Source organism: Trachurus trachurus, assembly GCF_905171665.1.
Source record: "Trachurus trachurus genome assembly, chromosome: 20".
NCBI lineage: Eukaryota > Metazoa > Chordata > Actinopteri > Carangiformes > Carangidae > Trachurus > Trachurus trachurus.
In genome coordinates, this window is record NC_139911.1 from 22,714,975 (window position 1) to 22,727,138 (window position 12,164).

The 12,164-nt window shown below is 42.2% G+C and overlaps 1 protein-coding gene across 1 annotated transcript; it reads right to left on the bottom strand.

Moving 5' to 3' along the window:
• Positions 1-1,290: 1,290 nt before the first annotated feature.
• On the bottom strand, positions 1,291-11,941 carry LOC311003558 (protein NLRC3-like; the record flags this gene model as incomplete). The annotated part of the gene is made up of 10 exons (XM_083995325.1): positions 1,291-1,303; positions 1,635-1,808; positions 3,334-3,507; positions 3,766-3,939; positions 4,748-4,921; positions 6,924-8,781; positions 8,999-9,228; positions 10,229-10,438; positions 10,918-11,058; positions 11,928-11,941. The coding sequence occupies 10 exons, from the start codon at positions 11,939-11,941 to the stop codon at positions 1,291-1,293; spliced, it is 3,162 nt and encodes a 1,053-aa protein (XP_083851451.1).
• Between the last annotated feature and the right edge of the window lie 223 nt (positions 11,942-12,164).

Genomic DNA, 12,164 nt, shown 5'->3' on the forward strand with positions numbered 1-12,164 from the left:
AAACGAGCCTGGACGGTCAGCTGTGACCCTTCTGGAGGTCCGACAGGTCTGAAATTCTACAGAAACTTTGTCCCTAGTGCTCTGAACAACCGATCAAAATCTCGGCTTCCCGTATCAAAGTCTTAGTGATTTATTCAAGGAAACAGGGTCAAAAAGGTTAAATTTAACACTAATCAGTTACCTCTGACCCTTGAATTCATAATAATGTTTTTCAGATAAAAAATAAAATTTCACTCATTGAATTAAAAATTACAATAAATGTGATGTGATGTGGACCAGAAAGATGCTGGTGAAAATTATGAAAAAAAAGAAAAAAAGAAAGAAGTCAAGCCAACTTTTATGCACTTTATTGTTGAATTTTAACAATATAGCACCGTTTTTTTATTCAATGTTGAAAACAAAAAAGATGTTAAGACCTTTTAGTTACTAAGAAAATAATATAAGCTCAATTTGTTTTATTTTTTCATTTGCTGGTAACAGCAAGCTCAACCAATTAGACACGTCACTGATAAATATGAGGATTATGGGTAATGTAGTGCTTCTCTGTGATATGACATTGGAAACAAAGCGTGTTTTCTTAAAATAAAGTTGATATTACACAGGGCTTTTGGACTCAGCAGAAGCACATAATATTGTTACACAGTCTTCCTTGGATGGTTACAGCGTTATGGCTAATAATCAGATCTTTCTTCAGAATATTGATTAAACAGAGCGGCTTTTTGAATGCGGAAGTGGTCTTCACCTGTAGAATCCACAACTCCCCCCCTTGGTCTGACGTAGCTTCCGACAAGGACGTAATGTATTTATTTATTGATTGATTATTCTGCACCAAACACCATGATCACTAAATAAATAAATAACCGAAAGGACGTCCTTGCCGAAAGCTACGTCAGACACAGCAGCATCAGGTTCAATAAAGCTTTAAGGAAAAGTTTTAAAAAAAAGTTATCCTCTGCTCACAGCGTCTTTCAGTGCCGCACGCCGGCTGCTGGATCACTTGCTCTGAGCGTCACATATCGCCGCGAAGGGGATTGCATTGGAATCAACTGAAAGCTGAGCGCGTCAAAACCTGACGAAAAACGGGTACCTAATGAGTCAGGCATGTGACGATGAGGGACAGTGACCGTTCGTCAGGCTGTTGACGCACTGGGAGTGAGAACGTGTTGTTAAAAAAGGGCATCAATTGGGCCTGTGTCACTTCCACGTTGGGCCCAGTCACACTCTTTGCACACAAGCTGCTGCTGCCATCTGTGTGGTCGCCAGGATACAGCTCAGGATTCACTTGTTTTCTCAAAACTTCCAACTGTGGAGAGAATAAGACAAAGAGATAAATCACTGTTGGAGCTGACACACAGGACACCAATATGCAAGGTATCGGTCGTTTATAAATCTATTGGCTATCCTCAATAATTCCATCAGTTCATCCATTAGCTTATCCATGCAGACGGGCCTGGAGCCCTTTAAAATATTATTTCGGAACTGTAATTAATGATGAATTTAATAAGTAAAATGATCAGTGAGTAACAGTAAATGAAAGATAAACTGTAGTAGTGTGTGTGTCTGTGGGTGTGTGTTTGTGGGGACACAACAAAGGTAAAATGGTCTGGTACAGAACTGACTCCACTGCTACTGACCTCAGTTTCTTCAGATCATAGTCTGGACTCTCCAGAAACTCCAATGGTTCCTGCACGTCTGACTCCTTCAGGTCGTTTCCGCCCAGATACAGTGCTTTCAGATGGAAAGGGTTGGACTTCATAGCAGAGGCCAAACAGTCACAGCCGGTCCGTGATAAACCACAGGCCCTCAACCTGAAGAGAGACGAGGCTGGTGAAATCAGTACAAACAATAACACAAACCTCCTTAAGATAAATGAAAAATGTGCCGCTTCTTCAATAGAGACGTCCATAGGTCACCACTACGTGAAATGACCTCCATCCAGATTATCATGTCTTCAAAACACCTGCATGGCATGCTCAAGCAATCATCTACCACTGGGCATGTGTGAGCCATTGTACAAAAGAAAGCAGATAGTCTAATCTACAGATGATTAGTTCAGGAACCAGAACAGCAAATAACATTTCAGAGTGTGGACAAGACACAACATGGTCAAAGTGAGCTACATGTAAATGGAAACATAGTAGCCTTAAACTCTGCCAGCTCCACCAGTGTTTCCATATTTTGAAGTTCATGTTGTGCAGCCTTAAAGGGATAGTTCACCCAAAATTCAAATTTCACTCATTATCTACTCACCCTCATGTTGACTAAGAGCTGTGAGAATTTTCAGAGTCCTCCGTGCCTTCTCTGAGTTACGGGGGGGTCCGCGCAGCAGTATTTGTCCATATAATGGTTGTCAATGGATACCAACTTTCTTCGTCCAGAAAGACACCAAAAAACATCCAAATACCTCCATACTGCTCGTCTGTAATGTCCCTCTTGTATTGAAGCCCCGACATGAGAAATTGTTCCGCCAGTCAGTGCAAATCACGCAAGATTTGCACTGACACAGGAAGAGCAGTGAACTGAGACACTGGGAGCTTCTGCTACAAACAAGCTTAAAATATAGACTTATTTAATTTTTTTGGGAACAATTTCTCATGTCTTGGCTTCAATACAAGAGGGACATTACAGACCAGCAGTATGGAGGTATTTGGATGTTTTTTGGTGTCTTTTTGGACGAAGAAAGTTGGTATCCATTGACAACCATTATATGGACAAATCCTGCTGCGCGGACCCCCCCGTAACTCAGAGAACGAATGGAGGACTCTGAATATTCTCACAGCTCTTAGTTGACATGAGGGTGAGTAGATAATGAGTGAAATTTGAATTTTGGGTGAACTATCACTTTAATTATTTGAAATTCTACAAAAGTTACTTAGGTTTCTAAAGACAACAAACATGTCTGAATTTTATATTTATGAAAACATTTACACATGTAGGTAAGGCTAACATACAGACTGCCAGAAGCTAAACCACAAAGGTACAGTGTTAAAAGTTTTAATGCAGTAAATGTAATTTAAATGGATAGTTCAACATTTTTGCAAATTTGCCCATTGCCATAATCCCTATAGTTTTAGGAGTAGGTACGTTACCTTTAATTGACGGTGCAAAATGTTTTTAGAATGGCCACAGCTATGCTACGGAGGCTCATGGGTTTGATGAGTTTGATGAGGGAAACCAAGAAATCCCATTAGCCTCTGTAGCGTAGCTCTGAGCAGTTCGCGGTTCTGCAAAATGTTGAACTATCCCTTTAAAGAATTGAATAAATCAGTGTACAGTGTGTGGATCACATCTACAGTTTAGTGTCTTCACAAAAACTAAAACATGGTGTCTGACCTCAGAGTATCCAGTCTACAGTCTGGGCTCTCCTGAAAAGCACACAGCTCCTTCACTCCTGAATCCTGCAGCTTGTTTTCACTCAGGTCCAGTTCTCTCAGATGGGAGGGGTTGGCCTTTAGAGCTGAGGCCAGATAAGAACAGCTGATCTCTGTCAAACTGCAGTCGCTCAACCTACATAAAGAATGAAATATGTGACTTTAGAATAAAAGGTTTTTGCTCGAAACCATTCAGTATGTTATAATCGCACCAATAGTTTGAATGTAGACATGTAGGAAATTGAAACTCCAAACACCTGAACCTAATAAGTAGCAGATGCAAACTGAAGAAGCAGCTTCAGGAAGAAATGATCAGCACTAGGCATTTTGGACAGTTACAGAACATTGACTAATCATATTATTCTCAGCTCAGAATTTAAACATGTAATCTGACCTCAGAGTCTCCAGCCTACAGTCTGGATTCTCCAGAAAACCACACAGCTCCTTCACTCCTGAATCCTTCAGCTCATTTTTACTCAGATCCAGTTCTGTCAGATGGGAGGGGTTGGCCTTCAGAGCTGAGGCCAGATAAAAACAGCTGACCTCTGACAAACTGCAGACTCTCAATCTGGAAAAACATCAAAATATGTCATTATATTCATTAATAATCTAATCAGACATGTCCAAAGAAATCTTTAAAATTAGTTTACTGACTATTTGTTGTGAGATGATGTGATACGTATAGCTATGTGAAAGAAAATGTTTTTGTACAGCACATTATGACAAAAAAAAGGTCATTCATTTCTCTCAGCAGAAACAAAAGCAGACAAACAGAAGTAAAGGCACAAAAGAAAATGGTGTATAAAAGGAGTATAAGAGAGTTTGTGTCAAACCAGTTATAATTTGGCCTAGAACTAGTACCAACTGCTTCCAGCAGGGGGCAGCATATGACTGAACGGCATTTCACCCCGTTTGCTTTTCACTCTGCATGGGCTCCTCTGGTCCAACTGCCAGCCCAGACCATTTCCGTTGGCTCTCTCACCCTAGCTAGAATATGTTATACAAGCTTAATCATCAACTCCCCTCTACCAAAACGGTCACTGCTCTGGAAGGAAGCATGCTGTCAAAAAAGGGACTCAGCAGACAGCTATCACCCTCCTCCCCTCAGGAAATGACTTAATTTTTTACGATCTCACACCTTGTTCATCCTGAGTCGAACATGCTTCAGCCTCCACAAGCAGTATACAGAGTGAGAAGTACAGATACTTGGGCACCATTTTTGACGGCCTTCTGAGGTTTTCCTTCAACACTGAGGCGATCCTTAAGAAGTGTCACCAGAGACCATATCTGCTCAGGAAGCTGAGATCTGATCGGGACTGAAATCTCTAAAACAACTTCAGAGACTTTATATGATTAGTACCAGAAACCAAACTCACCCCAGGATCTCCAGTCTACAGTTCCGACTCTTTAATCCAGCAGAAAGTAGTTTCCCTCCATAATCTTGCAGGTTGTTTCCATTCAGGTCCAGTTGTATCAAATAGGAGGGGTTCGACTTAAGTGCTGAGGCCACAACTTCACAGTGAGTCTCTGAGAGTCCACAATTACTAAATCTGTGATTAAAAAACACATAAAATATATTATAATGGATATGGCAATAAAAACATGATAATATCTAGAAACTTAAGGAATTTTAGAATATAACATGACTGATTGCTCTATTCTTCCCTGCTGCTGCTGCTTTTGACAAAGGAGCAAAAAACAATGTTATTGTGGTTAAACCAAGGACATGATGTATGAAGAAATATAGGCATGAATATAACTTGTTATGCTGATATGAATCGCTTCTCAACGCCTCTGAAGCTACCACTATGTACACAAACCATATAAAACCATGAATGCCAAAGGACCTTCCTATGCACATCTTTCTAGAGCCAGAAATGTGTAAACAGGTGCAAAATAAATGAAAGGTTTTTTTTTTTTTTTTGCTGCTATGAGGATAAATGGTGAGTGTAGGGTGAAATCCGTGGCTGTGAAGTTAAAGAGTTAAAGGAGCTGTGTGTTAGACTGTGGCAAAAACTGTTGTTGTAGTCAAATTCAAAACTTACTGCAGAGCAAAATAGATAGATAGATATACTTTATTAATCCCAAGCTGGAAAATAACAGAAATGCTACTGACTTCGTGTTTGGGAGATAGCAGTGGGTGGTGTAACAGGCTAAACCACAAAATCAAAACATAAAAATGATTTGTGTGCTGCAAATAAATTTTTTAAATTGGAATATTCTGGCTGTACCATTGTTGTCAATTAGATCAGCATTTCAAATTAATTTGATTTCTTAGTCTGTGACATATTGAGTGATTTTATAATTACTTGGTAAGTACATAAGTAAGTAAGTAAGTAAGTAAGTAAAACTTTATTTACATAGCACCCATCATAGTATGTGTACACAGAGTGCTTCACATCGTCGGCATACATTTCTTACACATAGTTCCTTTAAAGAAATTTTTTTAGATTAACTCATTGAGTGCCAACCACGTAATTTCTCGTTTTTCGTTCCCATGCGTTGAGTGCCGAAAACGTAATTTTACGTTTTTTGCTTTTTTTTTTAATTATGAAAATAGACACTTTAATACACATTATATGTAAATTTGGGGACTCTACGACGAGGAGAACTGAAATAGATGACGATCAAAGTCACATGACAGCTCATGATCTGGAAGTTTTTATCATAACTCGGCTTCTGCAAACGAGTTCTGCATGCAGATGCAGCAGCTGCTGCAGCGCAGCTGCTCCGCTCTCACCCGCGCTGCTGCTCCAGCTGCTCGAGCTGCTCGGAGCTGAACCAGGAAGCTCTCAGCCGACAGTCCGCCCGGTCTTCATCTGGAGCAACACCGTGTCCTCCCCAAAGTCCCCCCGCGGTAAAATCTGATGGTCTCTGGGCCAAAGCAGACCGGCATCACCGACCCGAACCACAGAAGGACCGCGACCACCGGCGGGACCGGTCTTCCCGAGCCGCGGTGGCCGACTGACCCTCACGCTCCGCGGCGAGAAGCTGTGACACGGCACGGTGCGTCTGTGTTATTGTTGTTTAGTGGCGCCCCCCCCGCCCCCGATGGTGGTTTTGTGAATAGAACAACAACTGTTGTATATATTTATCTTATACGAGCCCTTTGATCCAGAAATGCGAGTGTCAGAAGAGCGACAGACACAAACAGCGCACCTTTCATAAAAGACGCTCTATCTCCTTTTCTAGAAAAAAAGGAGGGATTTTGGTGAAACCCAGCCATGTTTAGCTTGACTTTTCTCAGGAACAGAGGCACGTAGAAACAAACGGTTTGTGGCCACTTGAAGCATTAAGGTAAACCTTTCAATTGAGCCACAGTATGTGTTGGTGGCAATAATATAGAATACACTGTGGCTCTACATAAAAAGTCAAAAATGGTCTAAATTGCCGGTACACTTGACTAAAACTTTGGAAAGGAGCGCGGCACTCAATGAGTTAACGGACATGCTCCACTTCACTCTCAGGCACCATTAATCTGGGAATCAGGGGCTGGGAAGTTTGGAATCCCCTGATGGACCCTGACAGAGAATCAACCTTGTATGAACTCACCCAGCCTTTCTGCAGTTCCTCACAGCTGAGATCAGTCTCTGTCGTCCTTGGTCTGATGTGTTGTACTTATTAAGGTCCAACTCATCCAGAACCTCCTCTGACATCTGCAGCATGTAGGCCAGAGCTGAGCAGTGAATCACAGAGAGTTCCTTCTCCGATCTGTTCTCTGACCTCAGGAACTCTTGGATCTCTTGATAAACCGACTGGTCCTTTAGCTCCATCAGACAGTGGAAGATGTTGATGCTTCTGTCAGGAGAGATGTCCTCACTCCTCATCTCCTTCAGGTTGTTGATGGCTCTCTGGATGATTTGTGGACTGTTGTCTGTCTGACCCAGCAGACCTCCTAAGAGTCTCTGGTTGGACTCCAGAGAGAGGCCATGAAGGAAGCGAACAAACAGGTCCAGGTGACCATTTTTACTTTGGAGGGATTTCTCCATGGTTCTCTGTAGGAAGACATTCTGAGATGAACTGATACTATCAGAAAATTGACCATCATCATCTTTTGGGAAAGACAAGGCTCTGGCCTCATGTCCCTCATCTTGATTCCACAGAAAAGCCTCCAGGACTTCTGTGTCCCTGTTGGTGTAACAGTGGAACAGGTAGACTGCAGCCAGGTACTCCTGAATGCTCAGATGAACAAAGCAGTAGACTGTTTTCTGGAAGATCACGCTCTCTGTTTTGAAGATCTCAGTACAGAGTCCTGAGTTCACCAAGGCCTCTGTGACATCCAGACCACACTGCTCCAGGTCTTCTTGGTAGAACATGATGTTTCCTTTCTCCAGTTGCTCAAACGCCAACTTCCCCAGCTTCAGAAGAACTTCCCTGTTGGCCCCCATCAGCTCCTGTGGACTTGTCTCGTGTCCCCCATCATACTTGTTCTTCTTCCTCTTTGTCTGGACCAGCAGGAAATGTGAGAACAGGTCAGTCATGGTCTTGGGCAGCTCTCCTCTCTGGTCTGTGGTCAACATGTGCTCCAGAACTGTAGCTGTGATCCAGCAGAAGACTGGGATTTTACACATGATGTGGAGGGTCCTGGATGTCTTGATGTGTGAGATGATTCTTCTGGACAGATCTTCATTACTGAATCTTCTCCTGATGTACTCCTTCTTCTGAGCGTCTGTGAAGCCTTGGACCTCTGTTACCCTGTCAACACATGTAGGAGGGATCTGATTGGCTGCTGCAGGTCTGGAGGTGATCCAGACCAGAGCCGAGGGAAGCAGATTCCCCTGGATGAGGTTTGTCAGCAGCACGTTGACTGATGAGGTCTGTGTGACATCAGACACAACCTCCCTGTTGTTGAAGTCCAGTGACAGTCGGCTTTCATCCAGGCCGTCAAAGATGAAGACAAGCTTACAGACAGCCAGCTGCTCTGCTGTCACCTTCTGTAATGTTGGATGGAAAACATGGAGCAGCCTGAGTAGACTCAACTGCTGGTCTCTGATCAGGTTCAGCTCCCTGAACGAAAGCAGAACCAGCAGACTGACATCTTGGTTCTCCAAGCCCTCGGCCCAGTCCAGAGTGAACTTCTGAACTGAGAAGGTTTTTCCAACGCCAGCGACGCCGTTCGTTAGAACCACTCTGATGTGTTGCCTCTGTTGGTCAGGTAAGGCTTTAAAGATGTCGTGACACTTGATTGGAGTTTCATGAAGGTTCCTCATCATTGAAGTTGTCTCCATATGCATAAACTCATGTTGAGTATTAACCTCTTCACTTTGTCCCTCTGTGATGTAGAGTTCAGTGAAGATCTTGCTGAGGAGGGTTCCACTCCCTGTTCCCTCAGTTCCTTCAGTAACACGTTCACATCTGCTCTTCAGACTGATCTTATGTTGATCTAAAACCTCCTCCAGACCACTACCTGCTGAAAGAGAAGAGACAATGTCAGACTGAAGAAGGAGAATCTGATGGTTATTTTCATCATCTACAGAAAAACCAAGACAAGCAAATGAAAAGTTATTAATATTATGTTTTTTCAAATCATTTTAAATGTCACTGCTGTGCGACATGGCAAATGAGGCTTTAAAAAAACGAGTCCTGGTCTCAGAAATCATGACATCAGCAGACAGGTACTGTCTTACTTTGTATGGTGCTGGTCTGATTAGCCGTCTGCAGTCCTGGTCTTGTTCTGGATCTTAGTCGACACTGGGGACAGGATATGTCTCCTGATGAACCACAGTGGTCCCGGTATGAGCTGAGGCACTGTCTACAGAACCAGTGTCCACAGCTGGTAGAGACCGGATCTTTCAGGACGTCCTGACACAGTGCACAGTAGGACAGCTGCTGCTCCTCTGTAACATCACTCCTCCTTCTACCAGGAACATAGACACATCCGTTTTAATGCTTTATTAATGGCTCATGTGTTGAAAATGCACATTTTCATATAACTTGTGAAAAAACCTGTACCCCCCAAAATGCACTAACTTGTGGCTCAGAGTCATCAATGACACAAACAGTAGGAAGAACGGAATTCTTTTAGTTAAAAAAACAACAAAAACAATAAACAATAAAAAGATAATAATAATAATAATGATAATAATAATAATAATAATAATAATAATAATAATAATAATAATAATAATAATAATGGTTTACATTTATATTGTGCTTTGAGCGCGGGAAACTCAACCTGCTTTTGGAATGCAGCCCATTATTCATTCATACCACATTTACACCTGGTGATGGAAAGCTACGTTTGTAGGCACAGACTGATGGAAGCATGGCAGCCAATGTGCGCCAGACGGCCCCTCCGACCATCACCACCATGGTCATTCACACAAATACGTATGAATTCACACAATCATTCATACACATTCACACGAGGAAAGGTGGGTAAGGTGTCTTGCCCAAGAACACTACGACAGAGACTGGGAGATAGCGGGATTCGAACCACCAACCCTCTGATTATTATTATAAAAACCCACTCTACCCCCTGAGCCACTGAGCCAAAAGTGTCATTGGTAGTGGTGATATGTCATGATGTAAAGCTTTGGCTGGCAAAAAAGCCCATTTACTGTAAACCCCCTACCAATCGGCTTCTGATGGCAGTGGCAAAGTGGCTTTAGGTCATTACAGAAGACAAGAGGAACATCTTTGGACTGGTACCTCAGACAGGATGATATTGGAGACACTGGCCTGTGACTCATCGGGACTGTGGTTTGCCTGAGAAGGAAAACAAGAGCACTGACTGTCAGTTTACACAGGCACATGAATGAGGTCTTCAAAAGTCATTGCCAAAGATACCAAGCAAACATCACATGGACACCCATAACTATATAAATTTAAAACATATAAATTTGTATTTCTCTTACGATGTATCTGAGGGTCCAGCTTCATTTTTGAAGGCGAGAGGAACATCTATGGACTTGCATTTCTGACGGGTTGATGGAAACACTGAACTGTCCTCCTTTTTGAAGGCGAGAGGAACATCTATGGACTTGCATTTCTGACGGGTTGATGGAAACACTGAACTGTCCTCCTTTTTCTTCACACCACAGTTCATCACCTGGACTTCAGTTAGCCTGAGGAATGACACTGACTGTCAACTCATGGACACAGGAATCAGGATAAACATGTCTGTTCAAGAATCATTTACAAAGATACCAAGACCATGAATCATTAATGTCCCTGACTGACTGACTGACTGACTGAAGGTACACCTCTGCTCAGAGTTGCTTTGGGTTTATTGTCTGCCAAGGAAAGAGGAGGAGTGGAGGATTACTTCCAATACACAGCCCCACCTTCATAAAAGTGAATAAACTAAACTACTTTGATTGCATGTGTCATTATTACTAAAGGAGATAGGAATAGCTAAGCAGTGTAAGACATAGAAACGACATTTGACCAACTCTACATATCAAATGGAGGACTTGGTAAATAAAACACAAGCTATTGTTGATCCAAGACCAACAATGGTGTTTAAACTTAATGAAAAAGAAAGACATGTCATTGGCAGTGCTAATTTAAACATTTAAACATGTGTTTTAAGCAGTTCTCTTACGGTGTGTCTGAGGGTCCAGCTTCATTTTTGAAGGCGAGAGGAACATCTATGGACTGGTCACTCAGACAGGCTGATACTGGAGACACTGACCTGTCCTCCTTTGGCTCCACACCAAGACTCATCTTCTGGACTTCAGTTAGCCTGAGAGGGAAACCAGGACACTGACTGTCAGTTCACAGAGACATTTAAATCAGGATAAACAGGTCTGTTCAAAAGTCACTGCCAGATATAATGCAATGTCTCACGGATCAGTCAGAAACAAGATATTTATTCCCGAACTAGTCGCTTTATTTAGCCCAAGGGGGGAGTTGTGGGTTCTACAAGTGAATACCACTTTCTCATTCAAAATGCTGCAGTTCTCCCGGCGGCCCCTGGGGGTTGGGACCAGAAGTGAGCAACTCTCCATTGACTCCCATGTTAAAATAGCCGAATTTACAGCATAAAAAAAAACATATTTACAGCCTGGTACATTTTATTTTTGGGGTCTCTACTGATAAGTTTCCACCTCTGTGAACACTGTGTATGTGTGTGGGAGGTATTGTATTGTTTTGGCTTCAAATTCATACATAAATGGGGGCGTGGTTACGTTGAGTGACAGGTTCGCAGACAGTTACCCGCTGTTAATTGGTTGCTTCAAGTTCAGCGGGCTGGTTCTCGGCCGACAAACCGCCGCACCTCTCCAAATAGTAGACTCCCACTAAAATCCAAGATGGCGCAGTTCAAATGCCCATAGTAGGAGTACAAAACAGACTTCCCCAAATCAATGGGTGATATGAGGATGTGAGGTGGGAGATGTCATTGGTAACCAGTAACTATGAGCAACTCTACTTTACACATCAAACAGAGGAAGTTGGAGTTGGACATAATAGTCTCATAGAAATCTGTTTTCTTCTGGAGTTGAAGTTAATCATAGCTAAGCTACTGTAGATCCCAGACGAGGGATGTGCTCTATGTGAGGTCATTTCAGAGACAATTCATTATTGCTATCACATGTAACATCATACTCTCACATATACTCTACCATACTCTCATATACTACTACTTTACTATACTCTCATATACTCTCACATATACTAAACTATACCCTCACATATACTCAACTTTACTCTTAAATATAATCAACTATATACTCTTTCATACTCTACCATATTCTCATAAACTATACTCTCATATATTCTCACGTAAACTCTACTATACTCTCATATACTAAACAATACCCTCACATATATTCTACTATACTCCCATAT